The sequence below is a fragment of the Girardinichthys multiradiatus genome, chromosome 11, assembly GCF_021462225.1.
Source record: "Girardinichthys multiradiatus isolate DD_20200921_A chromosome 11, DD_fGirMul_XY1, whole genome shotgun sequence".
In the NCBI taxonomy this organism is placed as follows: Eukaryota; Metazoa; Chordata; class Actinopteri; order Cyprinodontiformes; family Goodeidae; genus Girardinichthys; species Girardinichthys multiradiatus.
The window spans coordinates 31,065,258-31,091,185 of record NC_061804.1 but is presented as its reverse complement, the minus strand read 5'-3'; the positions used below and the strand labels follow the sequence as shown (position 1 = coordinate 31,091,185).

At 39.3% G+C, this 25,928-nt stretch overlaps 1 protein-coding gene across 1 annotated transcript in view; it reads right to left on the bottom strand.

The window, feature by feature from the left end:
* Nucleotides 1-384: 384 nt before the first annotated feature.
* The window catches only part of LOC124876153 (roundabout homolog 2-like), a 166,683-nt gene continuing 141,139 nt past the window's right edge, over nucleotides 385-25,928 (bottom strand). The window contains exons 16-28 of the mRNA XM_047378688.1: nucleotides 23,140-23,264; nucleotides 22,875-23,046; nucleotides 21,772-21,948; nucleotides 20,071-20,097; nucleotides 19,922-19,961; nucleotides 18,535-18,662; nucleotides 17,643-17,915; nucleotides 16,847-17,009; nucleotides 12,454-12,687; nucleotides 10,237-10,442; nucleotides 5,514-5,675; nucleotides 5,140-5,394; nucleotides 385-2,172 (exon numbers count right to left, since the gene is read on the bottom strand). Of these exons, the coding sequence (XP_047234644.1) occupies nucleotides 2,171-2,172; nucleotides 5,140-5,394; nucleotides 5,514-5,675; nucleotides 10,237-10,442; nucleotides 12,454-12,687; nucleotides 16,847-17,009; nucleotides 17,643-17,915; nucleotides 18,535-18,662; nucleotides 19,922-19,961; nucleotides 20,071-20,097; nucleotides 21,772-21,948; nucleotides 22,875-23,046; nucleotides 23,140-23,264 (1,964 nt within the window). The 3' untranslated portion in view covers nucleotides 385-2,170. The remainder of the gene's footprint in view (nucleotides 2,173-5,139; nucleotides 5,395-5,513; nucleotides 5,676-10,236; nucleotides 10,443-12,453; nucleotides 12,688-16,846; nucleotides 17,010-17,642; nucleotides 17,916-18,534; nucleotides 18,663-19,921; nucleotides 19,962-20,070; nucleotides 20,098-21,771; nucleotides 21,949-22,874; nucleotides 23,047-23,139; nucleotides 23,265-25,928) is intronic.

Sequence of the window (25,928 nt, the reverse complement as noted above, 5' to 3'; positions counted from 1 at the left end):
AGGGTTTGATTTAATTGGTCTCTCTAAGTTGCCCTTTAGATGGGAGTGTGTGTGTGTGTGCATGATTATTGTTCCGGTGTGTCTCTATGTTGCCTTGTGATGGACTGGTGACCTGTCCAGGGTGTACCCTGCCTCATGCCCATTGACCACTGGAGATAAGTCCCAGTCCCCTGCAAACATGCATGGACAAGTGGGTATAGACAATGGATGGATGGATGTTCCTTTCAGTTCTGAGTGCCATATATTTTCATTAATAAATCCATCAAGCTCTTGTTAAATGACATTGCTGTCGAATTTGAAACCAAAATGATTCATTTCTCTAAGGACCTATCTGAATTATAGAAACATTTCTTCAGAGTCATGCATCATCAGTGAGAAATCCAGTTCATTTTCACACAAACATTTTATTTTGCATCAAGGATTGAAAAAAAAGGCCATTCTGTATGTGGCTGTGTATTCCTGAAAGTAAACCAATCTGTCATGGAGAGATTCTTCAAATAGTGAGCAATTACAGGAAAATGATCTCAGAACATTATGATCCAACCAGGTGTAAAGACTGAAAACTGTAATTGAAAATTATAACCAGCTGCATTTTTAACATCTTGAATCATAAAGTCTGGCTGTCAATAATATCTACAAATAAATATGTTTTTGCAGAAAACCGAAAAGTTTGAAACAAGTTAAAGCAGTGCTTTGAGAAAGTATTTGCCCCATAACAGATTCTTTCTGTTTTTAGATTTTGTCACACTTTGTTCCAGATCAAACACATTTTAATATCAGACAAAGAAAACCTGAGTAAATACAAAAATCTAATTTTATTAAGAGAAAAATGCCACCTAAAACTATTTTTTGTAAAAGATCTAAAACATTTAGGTGGGACAAAAAAATCTAAACAGAACAATTCTGTAAGGTGGCAAACACTTTTTCACAGCGCTGTACATCCATTTGGGTGGATGCGGTTGGCTGGGTAAGGACCTCAACCTGATGTAGGCAGTCTATGAGCACATGTGCCTTCTTGCTGAAAGACTAATGTGAAGAAATCTGTAAGGGGGCACATACTTTCTCACAGCAATGTATGTCATATATGTTTAAAGTCACATACAGCTGTCTTATATTTTACACAGTTTCATTCTGCAGGTGAATTTAGGTCACTTTAATGCACTTGTCTAATGCATCATCTTTGACTTTCACCAAGTCACTTCCATCATCTTATCTCCCTTAACTGTCACATTGAGTTTTGGATATTGCACATTATCATGTCAAAAGATGTTACTGGAAATGATACAATGATATATTATTAATTAAGATTTTCTTCTTCAGAATTGCAGAGATGCAGCCAATGTTTTATGTCCTTCCTTTGGATATCAAAGTTAATGTGTTCTCTTTGCCATCCGCTGAGAACTGTTCTTGGTGTAATCTGTAATGGGTTTCTCAGCAAGAAATATTAAACAATGTTAGTTAGTTTTTTTTTTTGGCATATTAGTTCCAAGTGTTTAACTGTTATTTCCCATAACGATTACAGCACAGCCAAATATACAGTACAACCTCTGATTCTACACTCCTTAATATAGATCTCACTCTTTGCCATCATGATTCTCCTCCTCAGCTTAGCTGAAAATTAGTTTGTGCTTATTTTCACCACAAAAAAAAATGCTCTGTGCAAAACGATACAGTAGCCTCATCAGTTTGAGCATTAATTAAAAAAAAAAACGATTCATAGTAATAAATCGCAAAAAGAGACAAAGTTGGGTTCAGCTTGCATAGCAAAACAAAAGAAAGAGAAGAACAAAATAAAATTGAAAAACATATTTACAAATTATGCAAGTCCTTTCATCATTTAAACAAGTCATTTTGTCGTGGTTCCCTTTTATTTACGTCTCCACTGTGTGATCACCATGTGACAGAAAACAGAAGCGGACATATAACATACTGTTTACTCTTTCAAAGAGAGAGGAGGAGGGGTAAAAATAACACTGTGAAAGTAGCATCTGTGTATCTGTACATGACATTTACAGCTCTGTGTTTCCTTCAACACTTTTTGCTTCTTTTTCCTTTCTGTGTCCTCTCCAGCTTTTAAATACCATCCTTGCAGGGAGAAAATCTCATAGCGCTTACAAACAAGGGGTCTAGGGACAGACCACATCTGCAGAAGATTGATGTCTCACAAGGACTCTGAAAGGAAACCAAGATGGAGAAAACAGAATTATAAATTAGTCTTACAAACTTTTACTTTTACATGTGGGCCTCTTTGGGCTTGTGTACTTGAAGGACCATCTGTCTATTCAGATTTAAAATTGTTTCTGCTCTCACTGATTACAAACTGTTTCTTGTTTGCCATTTTAGTTTTCTATTAAATACCTGTTTTTGTAACTGAAGGTTGTGAGACAGCTCAATGAGTGACACAAATACACAACATTTATGCTTTTTAAGAACTGTCCTACTTTTTAACTGTTATGTGCTTAAAGCCAAAGAAATTCAGATTATTTTACTTTATCTTTTTCTCAACATGGTTGTTCACTATTTGATGCATGACATTGTGAAATAAAATAACTTGTATTTCCTAATAAGACTGTGGAGCACAGGCTAGATGGAATAAACCAACTCAAAGGAAAGGAAGGGTCGGACAAAAGTGTAGCAATTATTTTTAATATCTATCTATCTTAAGATTGCTAGTACAGATATTTAAACTTCATACATTTTTCTAATCAGAGGGCATGATGACATTTTTTGGATCAGAAAATCAGGGGAGCAGTTGCTTCACTTACTCCAATGTTCAGGCATTGATTCAAGAGGGTGTCAAGCTTAAAGCACTGGCCTTCACATCTGTGGCTCAGTGATAGCATACACTTGCTTCACCAGATGACAGTCACATGCTGACAGCAATTGGGTAGCTTTTCTTGAGACTGACTTCTCTCTGACGGGAAATATTGTGGCATTTTATTATTGCGAGAAATTGCGCAGCAAGATCATATTACACCCCTAGTATTTATAAAAGTCAAGGTTCAGTGTTGGCTGGGACTCCAGAAATTATGAGCTGGGTGGTCAGATTGACATCCTTTGTTTTATTAGACACTAGTATAGACTTCCTTCCAAAGGAAATGCTGTAAACCTTTTGCAAAGACCTATAACATTCTTGCACGTAAACACACCGTTTTAAGAAAGCTGTAGTGAAGGTCAGGGCTACTTAATCTGACCCAAACATGCTCTAAACATTATTAGTCTTGGATGAGACCTAATTCGATCACCAAATGGTTGGACAAATCTGAGAATAAAATTGATGATGGGATGTTTTTGCTGATTACTTTGAATATGCTGCTTTATCAAACCCCATAAAGGGAAGACAAAACAGGATGTGTCATTAGACAAGGCTTTTGGGGTATGTCATTTCCACCTATGCATCTCTCAAGAGAAAAATCTTTGACAGGTTTTCATTGCAAGATAGAGCAATCTTAGTCATATTGGCTGAAAAGCATATTATAGAAGGGTACATTTATCTCTGTCTTTATGTAGCTCCATCCCAGCTAATCTGTGCAGCTTTCACGTCTCTGCTGAAGAACAGCACCACCACTGACTGCACAATGCTGCCACTACCATGTTTCAGTGTGTACTCATACTCGTTGTCTCCTGCTTTATCTGGAACCAGTTTGCGGGGGCAGCGGACTTAGTCGAGAAGCCCAGACTTCCCTCTCCCGAGACACCTCCTCCAGCTTCCAAGTCATTCCCAGGCCAGCCAAAAGACATAGTCCCTCAAGCGTGTCCTGGGCTGTCCCCTGGGCCTCCTCCCGCTGTGATGTGCCTGGAATACCTCCCGGGGGAGGCGTCCAGGAGGCAACCGATACAGATGCCCGAGCCACCTCAACTGACTCCTCTCGATGTGGAGGAACAATGGATGTACTCTGAGCACCTCCCGGATGGCCAAACTCCTCACCCTATCTCTAAGAGTGAGGAGCTGTTTAAATGTGTGTTCAGGTGTATTCACAGCATTAGTTTTCTGGGATGCACAGCGTTTTGCTTGCAGGTAAAGAAGTTAAATTCTGGCCTCATCTGACCAAAGCACCTTCTATGTATTAGATCAATGGACTTTATATGAACGTCTTCTAGATAGTGCCGTCTTCTAGGTCAGGTTTGTGGAGTGCACAACTAGTAGTATGCTGGCATCACATTCTCCCTCTGGAGCAGTGGATCTCTGCAGCTCCTCCAGACAATGGGGCCCTTTGGCTGCTTTTCTGATTAAAGCTTTCATTGCTGGTCTGCCAGTTTAGGTGGAAGGCCATTTTTTTCAGTAGGTTTGCAGTTTGCCATGCTCCTGACATTTTCAGACTATTCATGGATCCGTGTAAAGTTCACCAATCCTACTAACCATGAGTCGATTCTATGGTACTAACTGACTGTGTCTTAAAGACACCGAGTCGCTGGTGAACTGCTTTTCAATTATCTATTTGAGAAACAAAAGGGGAGCATCGATGACCTAATTAAGGTAATCTATGACGTGTAAAGGGGCCTACTGTTATCTATCACAATTGGTTTTACCACCAAAGCAGTTTCAGTCCAAGACAGATGGGAAACAATGAGCTCTTTACATTCCAGACCTAATAAGACTTCTTTAAAATGTTGAAACTCAGTGTTTACATTCTTTATTTGGCATCCTAAAAACAAAATTAAGTTTTTAATGTGGCACTCAAAACATTTCATTAGGTTGGTGGTCTGCATCACACCACCCCCAGTCCATGATGAAAGCTGTTGTTTGATCTGGCACAGAAAACAGTTGGTGCTTAGGTAAAACTGGCTTTCTTTTCTCAGAACCAGAGCCAATGTTTTTGATAGGGGAAACTGAGAGAAATGATGCCAAGTGGGCACTGGGACCAGCTCAGCCCTGGAAGCCGTTTTTGGTATGTAGATTGATTTTACATCTCCACACAGCTAGATTTCAGAACAAACTGAAAATAATTATTTCCCTGTGTATTCTCTGTTCAAAATATTTCAAGCATGAATATTTAAGAAAAGCCTCGTTGTTTTATAAAAAAAGAAAAAATATCTTTCAAATCATCACTGTACAAAACATTTGCTCTTTTGCAAACATTCCACTGCTTAACTTGCATACTGATCCATCCTCATGAGGATTTCAGTATTAACACTTACAGTGTTCTCTTTTTTCTGTGCCATTAGTGGAAGGATGCGCGTCATGGGAGAGGACTGCACCAGGTCTTTTGTGGGAACCCCTACTCAGAGTGGCCCTGCCAGACGATGTCGTGCCACTCCAGGAAGCCATGTGCTGTCTCTCTAGTGTCGAAACAGTTACCATGCACTCCTCCGAGCGGTCCAGCGTTGGACCTGCCCACTGGTTTTGCATTCGGGATCCCATGCTGTGCAGAGACTTTGTGGCCGGGTTGTGGGCTGTCGAGTGGATGGTAAATGATGATACATGGAAATGAGACATCATGACATGCGCTTGATATAAAAGAGGAATCACATTTGAGAAACAGTTGTCTGGGAGCACTGAAGTCCAAACTCACAGTCTGTTTTGGTGTCTCTTTGTCTGGGAAGAGTTCCAACCTTGTCTGTCTGAGGTTTGTGGCCAGTAACTGGTGCCCCCTTGTGTCTGAGGCTATGTGTACCATGTGCACCACGGTCTGAAGTGCCAAAGCTATCAGTGTGATTGTGGTGGGCGGATTTCCCTGTGATGAAAAGAAATGAGGCAGTTATGTCCACATCTGCCAAACAGTTTTTAAAACAGTTGTCTAAAAAAGTAGTGGATTAACAGTGCCTTGCAAAATAATTTACTGTTCAGACATTTTTTATGCTACACCCAAATTCATTAATGTATATGGGTTTTTGGATTTATTGTGGTAGACCAACAAAAATTTGTAAACAACTGTGAAGTATAAGGAAAATGATTTGTGTCTTTGCCTTGAGCCCTTTTTCACTCTGTTACCCATAAATTAAATCCAGTGCAATCAACTGCCATTAGAAGTCATGTGATTAGTACATAGATTAAATCTGTGTGTGATTTAATCTGAGTATAAGTTTAGCTGCTCTGCGAAGGCCTCAGTGGTTTGTTAAAGAATACAGTTGAAGAAACAGCATTGCGTGGAGCAAGGAACACAGCAGACAGGTCAGGAATAAAGTAGATGAAAGGTTTAATGTACGTTTATGTTATAAAACAATATCTGAAATGTTGAATATATCATCTGGAAATACAAAACGTATGCCACAACTGCAGATTTACCAATGCACGGTGTTCCATATGCACTGACAAGAAGAGCATAAATACAAGAAGCAGCCAATAGGTGTGTGGTAACCTTTTAAGGTTGCCTCAAGCAATGTAGGAGACATTTAATATGTAAAGATAGTCAGATAAGACTAAACTGAAACATATTGGCTTGCATACAAAATTCTGTATATAGCAGAAAACTAACACTGCACATCACTCTATGTCCATAGTGAAACATAATTGTGGCAGCATTATGCTATGGGGATATTGTTCTTCAGCGGGGACAGAGAAGCTGGTCAGAGTTGATGGGAAGATGGATGGAGCTGATGGAGCAATACTAAAAGAAAACATGTTGGAAGCTGAAAAACGTAGATGTTCACCTCCTAGTAGGAAAAAAATCATAAACATACAGTAAAAACTAGGTTCAAATCATTAAGGTTAAGGCATATTCATGAGTTAGAATTGCCCAGTCGAATATCTAGAACTAAATTAAATGGGCAATCTGTAACAAAACTTGAAAATCTGTGTAGATAGACACTCTTCCTCCAGCCTGACTAAATTTAAGTTAGTTTGTAGTGAATAACTGGAAAAAAAATCAGTGTGTGCTGTTAGAAACCAAAAGACTTGCATCTGTCTTTGCAGTGAAAGGTGGTTTAACAAGAGGGGTGGATGTAAATGCACACCACACGTTTTGGATTTTTATTTGGTAGAGAGTTTGGAAATCACATTTTATTTCCCATTCACTTCACAATCGCATGCTAATTTGTGTAGGTCGTCAATATACAATTCAATAAATATGACGTTTGTCATGCAAAGCGCTTTTGTCTTTTAGCAAGTATAAAGATCTGTCACACATCCAGTAGGAAACTATAACTCATAGATGGTATACTGCTGAGAAAATTTGACAGCCTTAAAAACAAACCATCATTTGTAGCAGAATGAAAAGGGATTTGGCTCCGCCCCATGTCTTCATGAAACCAGACAAAATAATTCATATTTTCACTTGTAATGTGTGTCTGTAAGATCTGGGATGAGAACATGTTTGCATTGCTAATGTGTGTAAGTATTTATAGTCACACTGACTTGTGTTCTGCCCTGCATTGGGTTATTAAAAGTAATGAATACACACATATTCTCAGTGCACTCGTCAGTCGTAACTCATCAAACAATAGGGTCTAAAAATGGTGCAATTCTGTCCCTGTGGGAGAAGCCATCAAGTTTCTGAGTTCTAAAGAGTAGCTTTCAGACAGAAACCTATTTATAAATGCATTGAATTATAAAATATGCTATGGCTTCCAGATGTATCTTAGTAAATGTAGATGTATCTTAATAAATCATCCAAACACAGGGAGGTCTAAAAAAGATCATTGCAATTATTTACAGGTCTATAAATAGTTTTAGTAAAACTTTTGACCCTCATGGTGTGTCTCTGCTTCTACCATAGTGGTCCAAACCATGAAGGAAAATAGAAAGTTGATGGCAGAGGTCCACATATACCAAGATATTGCTGTTCTCTCAAACTGACAGGTGAGAAAAAACATTAATCAGATAAGCATTCCGGAGCTCCATTGTAACTCTGTTGGAGCTGCACAGATCCTTAGTTCAGGTGGGTGAATATGTTTACACAACAACTATTAGTGTCAGGAATCTGGGGTGTTTGTGTCAGTGTGGTTGGTTTTTCTCTGTTTATGGAGTCTTAGGTCCCACTGAAGGATGCAGTTGGACCAGGGCTACCGGGTCCAACACCCTGAGCACACAGGGGGGTGGGCAAACATGTGGAAGGAGTTTTGATAAAACAGAATGTTTTAGCCTACATGCCAATCTCTATGAGTGAAAGAAACTAGCACACCCACCACCCAACACCCATCATCCCCATGATGAAACATGATATTGGCACTATTATGCTGTGGATAAATCTGCCTAAACGTTTATTGTTTAAACTAAATATTTTTCAGAATATAAAATTATTTCTTTTTATCATGCATGGCATTTATGGTTATTCACAGACACTCATCTTTTAAAAGTTGTCCCGTTTGAAATAGCAATCCACTTGTTCCTCCTTTGAACATGGATCTATTGTGTTCTGCAAAATTGTCCAATACCAATGCAATTTCTTGACAAAGTGCTTTGAGTGGCTGCAGTGACTCTTCAGCAACATGTTAAACAGGTGAAAACAGAAGGCTGTGTAGTTTTTTTTTCTCTTACTATTTCTTACAGAAATATAATTACCTCCACCAAGGAGGTTATATTTTTGTCGGCACAGGTCTGTCTGTCCGTCTGTTTGCAAAATAACTTAAAATTATGAACGGATTATTATATTTTGGTGGTGATGCGGCGCACCATCTGGATCTAAGATTTTTTTTGAATGATTCTTTATCATTGCCAGACCATGATGTGACCACTTGGATTTCCCACATGGTCCCTCAACCTGTCAGCAGCTGAAATGCAGTGCCCAGAAGTCATCCAGAGTATGGCTCATCAGTATAGAAAAAAGCTGACATGCATCTATGACCTTATTGCTTTGGCAGAGGTCTGTGCTCCATGAGATCATTTTTTGTTTGTTCCATTCTGAATCACTTTTGTATTGCCAGTCAAATGCTAGGGCACCTCTCATAGATATTAAATGGTAAGACACTGCTGTGCTCAAGTACCTCTTACTTCTTTGTACTTTTCTTCCAGTGAACACCAACTTTATTGTTACATATCATTTAAAATGGTCTTGATTAATAGTTCTCCAAACTTTCTGAAAAACCTTTAAAGTATGATTTTTGACTTTCACTACATTTCCACTCGTATTCTGCCCAGTTCTCATACCTGACCCTGACAGCATATCAGTGTGAAATGAAAATGCATGATTCTCATCAAAGAGTCATAAAGTGTCCAGCCAAAAAACGATGTACAACAGACAAACAGTACCTTAAAGGCATGTCTCAAGAATGAAAAATCAAATACCAGTGAGACACATCATCTTTCAAGTGATCATCTAATACCGGTATATTATCTTTTGTGTACCTTTTTTTCAACTTTAAAAGAGAATATATTAGTTCATTCTTAGTATCGAACTTTTTAATTCGAAATTCCTTTGTTATTTTTATAGTATTCTTATATTTCTTTGCCAACAAACACACAATATATAAATAAATATTCTTTTGAAAATGGGCAGATACTAAACCGATAATTAGTAAAGCTGCCAAAGTAAAAAACATTCTCAGAAAGCTGCAGAAATATTGATATTAAAACAAGTTCCAGCAAACTCTGGGTTCTGGGAAGGAGAATATACATAAATGAGAAAAGACAATTTTTTTCCTCACAGCAATTTGCAAATTGTGGTAGATCTGCTGCAAAACGTATGTCCTGATGCCATTGTGAATATCTGAGCCAAAACATAATTGAACAGCAATGGAAGTATTGGAGACTACAATCCCACATTGGCTAGTACAACAGTCTTTGGTAACAGTTGGTTACCATGGTCACTATCATGGTCTTGATCATTGGTTACCATGGACACTGAATGCAGGCTGGTAGGCAGACATTGCTGACCAAGGAGCCAAATGATGTCTTGAGCAAGCCTTCCAGCAGGTATTGCTACCTCACAATTACTGTTTAATAACATAACATTTCAAGGAGCATACAATCCTATCAATACCATTCAGACAACACTCAAACAAATGAAGTGCTATTTTGTTTCACTATGTATATTTATTACATAAAAACTGACAAATAAGTTAGTTGTTACTCAGTATTTTGAATAATATTCATTAAACATACAGTAACTAGCTAACTCCTTCAAAATAAACAAAGAGTAATAGGACTATAATAGGCTGTATTCTTCATTTTTATTTAATCAAATTGTTATAGTAGGAGTTAACTTTTTAAATCATCATGGTCTTAATCAAATGATGGTTAATTAATCTTGGCATGCCTTGATACAGTCAACCTCCCCACACTTTTAATTTTCCTGCAAAAAAGTGAAATATTAATCTTCAACCTAAACTAGAGCAAACTCAGATAATGAAAACACATACCTGTGCCTTCAAGGCTATCCAAGCTGTTACTGGGAGTATATTCAAAGCCGCACAAGTTCTTTGACACAACAGCATATCTTTCATCCTCCTCCTCCTCTTCTTCCTCATCATCTTCAGAAAGAAGAGTTGCTCCCAGATCAGAGCCTAGTGTACTCGACATGAAGTCCATCGGTGTGTTGGACACATTTGGGCTGCTCTTCATATGCCTAATTAAATGTGGGCAAACACTGTTTTAATAAAGACCATCAATCCTTCAAAATGCTATGAAGGTCAGATAAAGAGCAGGAAAAATACTGCAAAACAAGAATTAGATTGTAGAATCAGTAGATATTCATAAGAGTAGAGATGCAATGTGCAAAGCCTATGAATGTCTGCAGTGATTTTCACTGATTACTTTCTCAACAGTAGTGTGTGTTGTGCTAAACACAATGGAGTTGTAATTGGACTGGATAAAGGATATCTGGATGGGCAGGGCTGTCAGCAACATGCCTGTTATCTCCCGCGCAGCTGTCCTCCACGATGGCTCGTATCCCACCGTGGAGGAGATGCATGCATAATTACCAACTCTATTTACTGATGTCAGACCAGTGTGTTAGAGTAAACCCAGTCATTACCCCCTAACACGTGTCGGGCCTGACTTATCAAGTTCCCCTTAGTGCTTCGTTGAAGGTGCAATCAATGGCAAGAATGTTTTTATTATTCACAAGAAACATCGCCTGCAGGTTTGAGGTCACATGTGCAAATACCAGCATCCTGAGACGTTCAAATGGTGGCTATTGATGTGCAAAACTAAAACGATAAGATAATCGATTGAATAAAATTACAGGTTTCCCTGCAACTGTAAGGAAATGGCAACACCTTTAGAAAGAAAGAAAATAATAAGATCTGCTAAAAATATAGTAAAGAAAATAAAGTAACATTTCAATAAAATCAATAATCAATAAAGAAAAGCTTTTGTTTTATTTAATTACCGTAGCTTAACTGGGGTTTAAAGACATCTACAGGTACAACTAAACAAATCAATTATGGTGAAACATTCCTTAGTATAAAGGCCCTGCCCCCATTAGTTTTTTTAATTTTGCAGGCGACCAACAAAAGATTGATTGTACACTGAAGAGTGGTGTGTCGGGACTTGATAGATATTTTGGAGCTGGGCGTTTCAGAGCTCTTTAGGTGGGTTGAAGAATTTTAAAATGTATCCTAAATTCTACAGAGAATATAAAATGAGAGTAATTTTAGAAAGCTTAATAGAGAATAGGTGGAGCTATACTCATGGTCTCACTCGCAACTTTCTGAAGTTTCAGTCACCAGTCAATTAATGGACTAAGATGGAAAAGCTTGTCCACCTGCTTAGTTATGAAGGACAGCGTGGTTCTTAAAAGTGCACATACCCCAGTTGAGGGTTTTGAAACTCCACCCTGTAGCCTAGAATTCCTATAGTTCTTTCAGAGTTTTGTCAACCTCTTGGCAGCTTGCCTGACAAATTTTGATCATGTTTTCTCATGTGTTTTACAAAATTTTTCAGGTTTTGTAACATCCCTGTTGTCCCATGTGTTCTGCCAATTATTGATGGCTGCCAAACTTGTGCCATAGTGTAAAGCCTACTGGGACAGCTGATTTGTATTTAGGTTTAATGAAATTCACTATAATTGATGGCAGGTGTGAACTCAAGAATAGTAATCAATAAAAACAAATTTGTTCCATTATATTAGTTTAGGGCTGTGCAAACGTATTCAAAACAGCAACTTTATATTCTTTCTTTTATAAAAGTTTTTACTTTTAAATTGATTGTTAATTATTTAAATTGATTTTTATTCACAAACAAACCCATTTCAACAGGTTTGTATACACTTCTGAGAGCTACAGCACAACTGAGTATCATCGACATAGAGGTTGATGAATGATGCTAGTTATCAGAGAAATGTAAAAAGAAAACAATTGAATCAGGACTATACCCTCTGGAATTCCACTGGTCACACAAGCTGATTCAGAGGAAAACTGTTTTGCCCTGTCCTATCAAATGAGTAGGATAACAAGCATTCTAATGCAGAGTCAGAGATAACAAACTAAAGTCATTAGCCAATTAAGCAAGATATTTGTCAGAGAACTACAATAGAGCGGTTTTGGTAGAGTGCTATTTTTAAAAACCAGACTAAAAAGGAACACAAATCTGTAGTGTACATACTATAAAGTACTGGAGATATCATGTTTCCTTACCATGCCTGCTTGGCCACTTCATACTGGTAAGCTCTAGTGAGTTCATCTAAGTGGGCCTGTAAAATGGACTGCATTTCTTCATGGTGGGCAGAACTAAGAGAGGATGAGGGCTGGCTGAAGGGAGCTGGCGAGGAGGTTCTTCCTCTCAAGGGTGGAGTGGGACCTCTCTCCTCTTCCGCCTCGCTGTCCAAATCCTGTTGGCGGTAGGTGTGGATAGACATAGGTGGGGCCCAGCTGTTGCAGTCATTATCATGAAGAAAAGATGTGTCATGTAGAAACAAAAAAATGTGGTAGTTAAAGCATTTTATGAAAGGACAGAGGGCTTTGCAAATATATTCATCTTCTTTAAACTGTTTTACATAATGTCAGGTTACAGCCACCATCTTTTTGGATTATATTAGGGTTTTGTGTGAAAGATCAACACAGAAGATTTTTCTAAATATTGAACTCTGAAAATTGTGGCATACATCTGCATAGTGAACTCTGACCACCTTTACAATCCCTGCTAAGGTTTCCACCACCGTGGTTTACAGCCAGGATGGCATTTTCACAATAATGTGCAGTATTATTTAGAGTTAGTAGGCAATTGAACTACCAAAGTAGTTGATTTTTGGTCTCACCTTAAGAAAGAACCTTCTTCCACATGTTTGCTTTTTCCTATAGATGGCTTGTGGCAAAGTGCAGCTCAGACTTCTAAGGGCTTTCTTTCAACAATGGTCCCGTTCCCATTGCTTGCAAAAAGCCCCAGGGTTTTGAAAGCCCAGGGTGCCTTTCGATACAAATTTTACTTTCCCATGGCTTAATCTGTGCACTCATTTCATCAAGAATGAGCCTACTTTAAAATGTTCTGTCGGAGCAGCAGAGCTCAGTTTACAGGCTGGTCCGACTGCTGAGGTAAGCTATGGGGGCGGTCGGACTGCGACTTCACCACTAACTGCTGCCTGATTCGGCCCGGCACCTGTCATCTGTTTGTTGCGACTGAAAGTGATTATAAAGCTTTTAGTAGGTATGTGGGGAATAACTGCAAGTACCAGAGTATAAACTGTTGTTGGGGTCATCCATTTTGGTCGCATCTTTTGACATGCGCAGCTCAACAGGTGTCGCAGCTCTGACGTCACCAAGAGTGTAAAACCCATAGGAGATGAAGTTTAGTTGCCATTTCCCACCTGTCTCAGAGGGCAGCACAACGGAGGCGCATATCTGGAGAGACAAAAGCTCGCAGGCGAACTTTTGCTCCACAAGGCCATTCCGAGAAGAGCTTGAAAGCTAGAAATCTGTCTGATACGAGAAGATCAGCAGATTTATTCGCCGATCGAAGACTGCGCCGACACCTGGCGCAGGTGAAAACCCACAGAGGTTCTATTTCCAAGGAGATGAGTTTCCTCCTTGTTATTCAGTCGACTAACGGTTCTTCAGCTTTTCCCCTCCTGGACGGGTGAGAAATTACCGTTTTTTTTATTGATTTGATCACGGACGCGTGGTCCCCCTCCCCTCATTTTTTGTCAAACCTCATCACTCCTCAACTGGTGGAGAGAAGAAATCAATATCAAAGTAATTTCGTTCTTTTCATATTAAACCGGATAAGTGCATTTAGAAGTCTGGGCAGGATGAGGCATAGTGAAGGTGATTTAGAATCACCAGTAGTTAATCTAAGGTATTAACTTGTTGCATGCAATACTGATTGAAGTGGTTTATGCTGAGCTGTGTTTTGATTTGCTGCGCAAGCGCTGCTGAATCGTGCGTGGTTCATGTTTTGTCCGGCTGATCCCAAATCAGCCAGGAGTTAGAAGTTGGACTTTTAAAAGTTTTTCATTCAAAGCAACTGTGGTCTGGGCCTCGCCTGACCACTCTTTTTTCCAGTTTATTGCTGGAGACTTTCCACTGAGTTCCCGCCTCAGAGTTTATGACTCTTTGTCCGAGATTTTGTGCTGATAGTGGCTAAGAGCACCCAGCTCACTGTTTTATCAGCTGACCGCTGGAATCGAGACAACAACCCAGGAGAACGTCTCTTTCCATTTAACCCAAATTGCACATTTTGTCCATAAAACTACTGGTTTGATCTTCCTAGACACTAAACGCGCATAGATCTTTCTTTTATTATTATTGTTAGGTAGTAATTTTTATTCCCTTTGTGTAGAACAGTGCTTGTTAGTTAGGTGAAGGTTTTTGGACCAGAATAATGGTATATCAGGATTATTTGGCTTCAATAAATCTTCATATATATACTTAAGAGAAGCGTTTGTGTTTATTTCATGCAAGAGTGATTTCTCTGTCAAAACAAGGTCGTAGTTCACCCAGCTTCGGTGAAGTGGTTGAATAAACAGTGACAGTTGGTGGTTTTGGTTAATAATTTGTAATTATTAAAGAGCTTTGAGCCCATAATCACAACACCAGAGGATATCTCTGATTTCTATTCGAAAGTAATTATTTTTATGAAATTGTAATGAAAATTTTTTTTTTCAATTTATGATTTTAAATCATAATTCTTGATAAATATTAATTAAGCAATAATCATAATTCTTACACTGTGATATTTGTTGCTGGAAATGTTTTACATTTTAAGATAATGCAATTATTAATTGTGAAGTGTTTCACCACAGTTCTGTAAGAAAAATCTTTTAATGCAGTACCGATGATTTTCCTTAATATATAAAAAATACACACACATTTCCCTAAGCTTGTCTTTTTTACTGTAAACCTAACTTATTGGAACATGAACTCTTAATTATTTTTCATTTTTCACAGCTTTATGCAGACAGCTCTGCAGGTATCAATGCCCTGTACGTCTGGACTGATTATCTGTTTTTTTTAGTCTAATAAATAAAGTTTATACTGGAAAACATTTTCTGTCTCTGATATGAGTTTACTTGATTATAATAAAATAAAAATATGTGTGTTAATCAGTGTTTAATAGTTAATGTAAATTATTCATGCTTGGTAAAAAATTAAATGTAAAATAATTATTTAAACTTTTCCTGCTTATGGATTGAGTGCAACCTAAGGATGAATGGAAGGAATAATCATCTGATAACTCTAAAGCTACTCGTCATCTATTATTTATCAGTTGAAACAAAAAAAAAGATCAGATGAAGATCAGCTCCTCCAAGTCCGAGGCCATGGTTCTCGACTGGAAAAGGGTGGCTTGTCCTCTTCAGGTTGGAGGGGAGTTCCTGCCTCAAGTGGAAGAGTTCAAGTATCTCGGGGTCTTGTTCACGAGTGAGGGAAGAATGGAGAGGGAGATTGACAGACTGTGCCCCCATTACTGTGGCGGCTGCCACAGTAATGGGGGCGCTGTGCCGGTCCGTTGTGGTGAAGAGAGAGCTGAGCCAAAAGCGAAGCTCTCGATTTACCGGTCAGCCTACATTCCTACCCTCACCTATGGCCATGAACTTTGGGTCATGACCCAAAGAACAAGATCCCGGATACAGGCGGCTGAAATGAGCTTCCTCCATAGGGTTGCCGGGCACTCCCTTAGAGATAGGGTGAGGATCTCAGCCATCCGGGAGAGGCTCGGAGTAGAGCCGCTGCACCTCCACATTGTCTCTCAGCTGGCCTGGGAACACCTTGGGCTCCCCCACCGGAGGAGCTGGAGGAGGTGTCTGGGGAGAGGGATGTCTGGGCGTCTCTGCTGAGTCTGCTGCCCCCGCGACCCAGTCCCGGATAAAGTGAAAGACGACAAGTACAAGTACAAAAAAAAAAAATTATTAACTAACTGTCTTTTAAATGGAGTCAATGAGTATAGCCATCTGCTGGACTGAAGGTGTATTGCAGTTTCCTTCCCCATAAGTCATTACGCTGATTTATATAAATGGCCTTTCTGTGTAATATACACAGAACCGACACAATTTCCTGGGGTCCCTTTTACCTGGGCAAAACAAATCCTGGGGCTTTCTGGGGCTTTTGATGGAAAAGGGGCTTCTTTTCATATATTGTTGTAATACCACCACCATATTGAGCTGGTATTCACAGGACAATAGTTGACAGACCGAATGTTATTTAATTAAATATTAAATAACGTAAGCATATTATTACACAACACTACTCAATACTCTATTGTACAGTTTGAGAAGCCACAGCTAGTAATATTGTTTGATTTTATCCAAGACTATCAGGAGGGCTGAGTACAAATGCATGCCACACTTTTCAGCTTTTTTTGGTAAAAACTTTAGAAAATCCCACTGTTAGTCTATCACATAAAAGTCCAATAAAAGACATGGTTGGAACATGGAAAAAAAGAGCAAACAAATGTCAAGGTGACAAATGTGTGCATACAACCAAACATATAAAAGTTCAGCAAAATTTTGCCTCTGTCTTTGCATATGCTTCTTCCCTTAACATTTTTTGTGCAATTGTTTTGTAGAGGCAAGATTGATGAAATCAGAGTGTGTCTTACCTTCCTTTATGGTTTTCCTGGGGGTACAGATCAAGGTCAACCTCTGTACCTGGCAGCGGGTGCATGGGTGGCGGAGGTAAAGGCATGTTGGCCCAGCATGTCCCGTTTGATTTAGAGGTTTTAGTCCCTCCCTTGATCTTCTTTTTCTTTGCAACCTTAGCACCTATGGGTAGGAAACATCTTTTAGTCTTTTCTTCAGTATTATTCTATATCAAATTTAGACACATTCAGGTTTGCTTTGAAATATATCTTTCATCTACATTGGCAGTAGGAATCTTTTAAAACATCTGTTTCCCGCAAATAGATCATCTCTTCATTTTCTTTGTGTTGACAGCACATTAAAACATTTCCTAAATGTTGACATTTCTTGAAGAGGCATTAAAAACCTGCGGCAACCACTTTAAGCTGCTACCATACGATTCCCCTTCTTTGGCTCGCTTTATCTCCGCTGAGCCTGACATTTAGTTGAACATCGTGCAAAACCACAAAATGCAGACAGATATGTCTCTGTGGCTTTAGAACTTGTATATAGGCTACATAAATAACTCAGAAATGCTGAGGGATTTTCTGCCATTTCTAATCAAATTAAGCCAAAGGAATGCGTCATTGTTGCGTGACATTTCTGGGCTAGATAAGCTCTCCGGGTAGAACTTTTGTGGAGACAGGAGAGTAATTAAGAACATAGTCCTGAGGGTCCTTTTTAGTGAATATGTAATAAATTCTTTCCTTTCTCATTTGCTTTTTCCCCCAGTTCAGCTTGTAGTGATTTTTGAACACATTTTCATGTGGCTCATACCAGCACCAGGTCGCCTGTCAGTTAGTGAGTAGCCCATGTTGGCCATCTCCTGCTGGGCCTGAAGCGACGCCTTCCAGCGGGGATCTGGCCTGTCCACGGCCAGCTCGTGGAAGCTGTTGGACTGCAGTATCTGAGTTGTGGCATAAGGGGTGGGCTGGATGCCTCGTGCCGGGCTGGTGTAGCCTCCCTTGCCCATGAAGTCAATACTGCTGTAAATGGCCCCATCAGACAGCATGGTGTCCGTTTTCTCCACGGCTGCAGATGGTAAAACATCTGAAGGAAGGTGGGGTGGAGACAGAGGGGTTGGGTGGTCGAACATGGGAAAGAAAGAGAACACGGAGTTAAGTTGACATGAAGTTAACGATCTTTAAGGTCATTAATGCTCCCCGCTGTTCTGGCGCTCTGCATCAGTTAAAAAAAAAAATAGTCCAAAGTAGAGTTGATATAAGTGAAAGTGATTATCAACAAGCATAATTAGCTTGCAATGCTCGGTGGGAGCCTGGTGGTGTGTTCACAAGAGGGGATATTCAAACAGCGCTAACCTTCAGCTCCACTGTCTTTCACATAAAAACCCTGCAGCTCACTAGTTTAAAACATTACTATCAAATTGAAACCACAATCAATCTTGTGCAAGCTTGGAAAATGTACAATGGCAGGAAAGGACTGCCAAAAATATATCTAAACAGCAAAAAATTAAGCCAAATATCAAGCTTGTCAAATCAAATCAGGAAAAAACAACCCCTCAGAGGCTCTGTTAATTTGGATGCATGTGTTTGTTAATGCAATGTGCTGTCATGATGCTTCCCAAAGGATAAACGTCAAAACTGTCCACCAAGGCATTGCTAATACTGTCTCTCCCCTCCCCTCACTCAACACCGCTTCTGTTTCTTACCTCCTCGGCCAAAGTTGTTGCCACTCTTTGGACTCCCTAAGCCTCCATTCGCTGGAAGGCTTGTAGAAGGCCACGAGTCAGCCAACCAAGGAAGGCCCGGATCACCCGCTTTTAAAAGTCCAGGGCGACTGTAATAGGACATTTGGAGTCGGACAAAAAGGAATGAGAGGGAGGGAGGCAGGAGAATCAGTCACATTGTTACTCAGTCTCCCCCATGTAACAGAGTTGCTCATTTTCTTCCTGCTGCATCAACAACAAATTGATGTGAAAACTCATTCAGCATATTCTCAACCACGGAGCCGCCCCAGCACGGAGGCAACAATAAACAACATAAAATGGCAAGTCTATAAATCATCCCCCCCCCCCATACATTCCCAACTCCCTTCCTCATCGTCTAACTCTCCCCACTGAGAAACACTGTAGGTCTAAACACACAGTAAATCCACTTTAGAGCCTTAGCACAACAGAAATTTAAATTTTAAATTGAGAATCATGGACAGCCTCTGGCAGTTAAGCTACACCAGAGTGCCATCTCCATGGCAACAAAGACAGCAAAAAGCCCATTTGGTGGTTTAGGGAAAAGCTAGTATGTGATTTTGTCTTTGTTGAAAATCACAACTGCTATGAAGGCATGCGTTTAAGTTGATGGTGGGAAAGTTGTAAGTGGCAATGCACTGAGGGGGGGGGGGGGGGGGGATGCGAGAAGATGGCGATACTATATGTGCCACTATATGGTGAATTTTTCATTAGGCTTTAGTCTCTAGGAGGTAGAGCTCCCTTCTACTCACAACATTTCAGCTGCATTGTGATTTGGGCAAAATATGTAACAAGAAACCAGGTTGTGATGAGAGTTGGCCAAGTTTGAGCTAAATCTACCATGGATAAAATGTCCCAGTGAGCAAAAATCTTCTCTAGAGATTTTTAAAATGAAAGACACCACTTAGAATTGTCTCCAGGTCCATCTCTCGGCTCTTTTACACCTATGTTCTGCACTGTATGACCCATGACTGTCTGCTCTGTGATGAGCCATTTTAAACATCACATTCATTTCCCCCTGCGACCTCTCACTCTGCCAGCAACCTCAACATGAACAAAGAGAGGCAGCGATTGAAACAGCTGCCCACCTGCTTTAATTACTAGCACTCACTTCAAAGGAGTGATTAATGATTTCATCAAGCGAACACCAGCTCGAATCATACACCGATACAGTATGAATAACCAGGGGAAAAGGGGGTATGCAGATTCCATTCATTACAAGAGAACTGTTCATTTCAGGTTTTACAATGGGGCCTGAGCCAATGAGATGACTCGTGCTGTGTGGTGTTGAAATGTCAGCAGGAAAGGACCTTCAGCATGGGCTCCTTGGGTTTAAGATTTAAACTCTCACCTTCCATTTCTGATCAGGCCTCGGTCTCTCTGGAATGTTACTTGAAGAAATAAGTGGGAAGAGAGAGAAATAATTAATCTGCAGTCTTGTCTATTACGGAGCTGTGCAGAAGTTTCTTTTTTTTTTTTAAACACACAATATAGACATACCAGCTCGAGTAAAGGTGAAGGACTGAACTGTAATTCAAAGGAACAAGAGAGAGGGATGAAATAGTATAGCAGAAGACGGGTATACGTAGAAAACAGAAGCCTTAAACTTATAAAGAAAAGAAATGTGGACTGATTAGCTTCATTTTGAATATTAAGGTGAATCTTCATACTAACCCTGACATATTTAAACACCTGTTTCAAAGTTAGTCTTCTTAAAAGGCTAAACAAACAATGTCTAAAAATGTATAGGGATCCCATTTGTCCTAGAAAAGTCTGAAATTTGATTTAACTAATTTCCAGGTCAGGGTCAGTATGAAAAAGGAAAATAAAAGTATTGAAAATGAATCACATTTCCAGTTTTTAATGCCTTTATATCAAAGCTAAACCAATGTAGGAATATCTTCCATAAATTAACAGTCAAACATTTTGTCTGTGAAAAAGTAATAAGAACTGTCTCAATGTAAACAGTAGGTGTGTCTAGGTCTGATCCCAGATATCAGATCGGGGTCATTATCAACCCCTTTTAATTTGATCAGTATTGGAGTCCCTGTCAAAACTCCCAATATGTTTTGGTGTTAGTGTAGTGTGAATGAGTATGTCAACCACACCTCTATGAAACTCTGCAGCCACATTTTATGCAGCTATTTATTTTGAAACACTGCCTATTTTTCTGTACATGGCTCATGTACATGGTAAACATGCTAATGGAAGCCTAGTAGTTCTGGAAACTGCTTCAAATAAAAACCTTGTCAGTATAGGAGCAAGATGTGAGTTTATTGAAGACTGTAGCTGTTTGTTGAGACAAATATAGTTATAGAAACAAAATAGAAAGCTATAAACATGCTAGGTGATACATTTTAAAATATTACAGCAGCTTTCTTAAGCTAGTTAAGGATGTTTTGGAGCAGCATATCCCACATACACTCCAGGTGGAATAAAATCTCTACTCCTCTCTAAAAAGAAGATAGTAGAAACAGCAGTGTCATGAACATAATTGATAAGTGAGTTAAGGTGTAAAAAATTCTAAATACTTAATATAAATTATATAGTGTATTATTTTAGTGCTACTTAAAGCTATGGAGTTTTCAAGCATATACAAAGAATTTATTTTAAAAAGTTTCATACTGGAACTTCAGTGTGGTCTATTTTAAGATTAGTATCAGGACCTCCCTGGTAAATGGAATGTTTTAGAATGCAGCTGAACATATTTAATTGGATAGAGGAGATGATATAAATCCCTACTGAATTAGGTAATTACATTGCTTCTAAATCACTTGAATGCAAGCTGCACCCACATAATCATAAATGCATATGGCTTAAGGCTTGATTTGTGGCATGTTAACAGAATTTTCTTATTACCTCAACCTAGACATACCTAATGTTAACAGACAAACATCACCAGCAGTGGTCGAATAATGGAAATGAATGTTAAATTACTTATCTCGCATGAATGTATAAGAGCATTGAGGTGTGGTGCTGATGGAACTTAGCACAGCTGATGCACATGGCTGCACAGTGAATTAAAGTAAATAGTGCCTATTTCCACCTGCGTAGAATATATTTTCCATTGTTCTCCATTTTAGCCACCTCAAGTGGAGTCACATCTGTGACAACATCAGCTTCTGCAGCATGTAAGAGACCTCCTGTGCTTTCAGATCTTATGGTGATTTATAAAAGCTTGAGGACTGTTTTTGTTTTTACCTGCATAGTTGCTCAGCCCCTTCCTCTTTTTTCTCCTCCAGTACAGCCAGGCACTGAAGCCCATGAGGACAATCCAGCAGGCCCCTCCCAAGCCAGCGATGAAGGCTGGCTGCTTCACCACATCTGAGATGCTATGGTTGCCCTCTGATCCTGTCATCACATCCTTCAGTTCTCCACCTGAAGGCACACAGATGGAAAAGACACAAGGGGAACATCTGAATGCCAAATGATGCCTCAGTGAAAACAGATAAAGAGAAATGAACATCACAGTTTAACTGTCATAAAAAACAAACCCCATCCACACTGTCAATGTGAACAAAGATCCCTGCTATATATATATATATATATATATATATATATATATATATATATATATATATATATATATCGAAGTCAACCACAAAAAGAAAATCTAAGTGAAGACAACAACAAAAAAATAAATAAAACAGCATCAATGCATCCAATATAGACTTAATCAATTCAGCGGTGCACTTATCAACTTGAGCTGCAAGACATGAGATTGACAGAGCAGCTCCGACAGAGTTTGATTTTTCTGTTGCAGCTACTGTGCTGTGAAATTAGATTCACAGTCTCCAGCAAAAACCCCCTTCCACACGCACGCACACACATACACACCCTCCATCATTAAGCTTCAGTCTACCGCCCTGCTTCCCCTTCCCTGTGTGTTAAGGGTGTTATTATATATCAGTCAAAAGTCATAGATGAAGAGCATCAGGCCTGGTCTGCGATATTGATTCAGGGCTTATATAGTCTGGGCATCCTTTGGCTATTTCAGAAGATGTGATAGGCTGATAGGTTCCTACAAAACACAGCCTTCAATGCGTTAGCACCAGCTGCCCACATATTGAGGAGGATTATTGATATGGCTAACAGCACTTGGCACGGTGTTACCATACACTACACTTAATGAATCACTATTGATTTCTCCACGGATGCCTGCGTTGTAAAGCGCAATCTTCTCTCTTCTTGTGCGATAAATTGCTAAATCATTTTTCCAGACTCCTGATCTGCCAGAGAGACCCAGGTAGCCCCATTATAAGGTCATTTAATTTGACCCCAGGTTTGGAGTGGGAGTGGATTACCCAAAATGATGAGCTGGGGTTTGCTTCTGACCCCCAACCCAGCACTAGTGCCTGCCGCCACCTCCACGCGATATTGCACTCCAGTCTGAAGACCCCCAACTACGACTGAACGGATGGTCGCATCCACAGACTTGTTGACGTGAAGCTGTGTATCGTTGGCCAAACACCAGATCTGACACAGACACAGCACACACAATTCAATGTAATGTTTTGTTACACATGGCTGAGAAATGCAGTCTGCGTGGGGAAGTTGAGCTGAGCCTACCTTGTACTCCTGGATTATACCGTTCTGTTGGTCAGAGGGAGGGGGGTCCCATGACACGCTGATAGAAGTGCTGTTATGGCTCCCCACTGTCAACACTGCCACTTGCTGTGGAGGTGCACTAGGAGCTGATGGTTAAGAGTGGGGATAAGTGGGGGTTATGACATTTGTAAAGATTATTTAGTGCCTTGCAAAATTATTCACAACCCTTGAACTTTGTCAGTTTTTGGAACTACATTATATTTTATTGGAACTTTATGTGATGGAGTAACTGGAAGATTTTACACAGGTGGTGCACAGACATAAAAAACTGCTTGCATTAGGACAGGACAAAACACAAATCACTTACCATCTACAGTCTTTTAATTAAAAACCGCGAAAACAACCGAACTGTCAAATTTTTTATTTAAATGAAATCAAAACTTTTGTGTTCAAAAGAAAAGACAGAAACTGAAGATGAAAAGTTATGCAGCAGAACATTTTTACATCTTGTCACATATTCTCTGTCAGATTTAGGACTGAACCTTGACTGAACCATTCTAACACATGAAATTGGTTTGATCTAAACCATTCCATGCTGGCTGGGAGGTAAATGTCCTCTCCAGTCTCAAGTGTTTTGAACAGGTTCTTTTGAACAGGTTTTCTTCATGTGTTAATATGTGCAACTATGACTAGCATTGTTGTCCTTGCTAATGAAATACTTCCCCACACCATGAAGCTAACACCTCCATGTTTCATCATAGGGATAGTGTGTTCAGGGTTATGTGGCAGCCACATGTGTTTTGCAAGTTGGCCAATAAGTTGCATTTTAGTGTTATCTGACTAGGGCACCTTTTCCAACATGTTTGCTCTATCTACAAGGGTTGGGCAAACTGCAATTGGGACTTCTTATGGTTTTCTTGTAACAGTGACTTTTAGGTTGAGTCGGGAGATTCCCCCAACTGAGCTGTTGATCTCTGCAGCTCCTCCAGTTACCGTAGGACTCTTGGCTGCTCTCTAATTAATGCATATTATTTAAGGGTATTACAGTAAAATGAGGTCAATAAAAACATACAAGCCAAGCTTTTGAGATTTTAAGTCATTTTCCTTTCACCTAACAATAATGCACTTATATTAGTCTATCACATAAAATATAAATAAAAAAAATAAATAAACTAGAATAACTCCTTATTCATATTAGAATGAAACAAGTAAGTTATGTGTATTTTTTTTTGTAATGTCAACAGGGATTTGCCTCACTCTCTGCCCCGATTCATTTTCACAAGAAGGTACTTTCAAAGATAGCCTAGCAGATGGACTCTTAAAACAATTCATCTCACAGAGTAAAATATTCCAATATCTTAATAGCATACTGAGTTATGCAGGCCAAGTGTTTGAGGTCCAAAATGTGCTTTTCTTAATTGCAAAAATGACAGCCATTCCAAGCAGATCAGCAAGTTTAGATGTGAGCACGAACACCGGTGCCAAGAAAAAGATGAGATGGTTCATTGCCACAAATCTGAAGCCCCTGGGGGCCAAACTCAAACTCTCTTGTTAATAAGTTCTGCTTTTTTAAAGCATTAAATTAGCCTGGTAACCTGTATGGAGAGATCAAAGATTTAATGAGGCTAAACAGGCGGGAGAGGCAAAAACATGGAATTTGTGCAACTAAACAAATCATCTTCTCTTGCTAAACAGGGCAGGTTCAGGCACATGGAGCAGTTTCTCATAATTCCCATTAAAGCAGTGTTATGTTCTGACTGAGTGGATAAGAGAACTACTCTGACCCCGATTAAGAGGCGGTAAAATAATAACTCTCTTTGCACTGTATCCAGATAGTGTTCAAAGCTGGCCCTTTTAAAACTGTGCAGAGAGGCCAAAGCAGGTGATGCATTATCTTGGCCAGACTGTAGATGTGAGTCCATATCCACAGACTTGCATCTAAAAACGAGCAGGTAAATGCACAAACAAGTGACTTTCAGAGGAAACATTAAGTCCTGTAGTGCATGCATTAGGTATTATGTAATGAACCAAGCCATACGGAGAGTTTGGCGTCTAATCTAGCTCATTAGACCGATATACTGAATTGATTTAGTTAACTTGTACTTAAAGCAAAGCTTTCAACTTACATGGCATGTCTGCAAAGTATTTAACAGCATAACAATAAATCATGTAATACTGGTACCTAAATATCTCAAACTGCTTCCTGTACATATACATTTACTTATTTTAACTGGAAAAACTTTCTGGGACAACTACAGCAAGATGGACACACGTAAACTTAGTCCTATACACTATAATAACTTCACACACTTATCACATTAATAAGGTACACCTTTATATATTTGAGTTTTTTACGATACATTCTATGAAAATGTATTTGCCACCCTCTAGAGTTTTTTTCAGATTTTTCTTTTTTCCAAATTAGTTTTTCAGATGTTTCGAAAGATGGGTCCAATTTCACAAGCCCTATCAAGGCGTTATTACTGCCTGGTCTGTAGAATCAAGAAATCACTTAAATAGATTATTTTTGGCCGCACAATGTAGGCAAAAAGATCTAAACAAATTCAATGAGAAGCAAAGTCACTGACATCAACAGTCTGAAACGATTACAAAGCCATTTCTGAGGCTTTGGGACTACAACAAATCACACCAAAAGCAGTTATCCGCAAGTGGAGAAAACATTGAATAGTGGTAGACAATTCTTAGGAATGGCCGACCAACCAAAATTGCTCCAAAAAATGGCATTTATAAACAATTTTAAGGCAAAAACCATTGCTGATTAAAACACAAACACACACATCCTTGTTAAA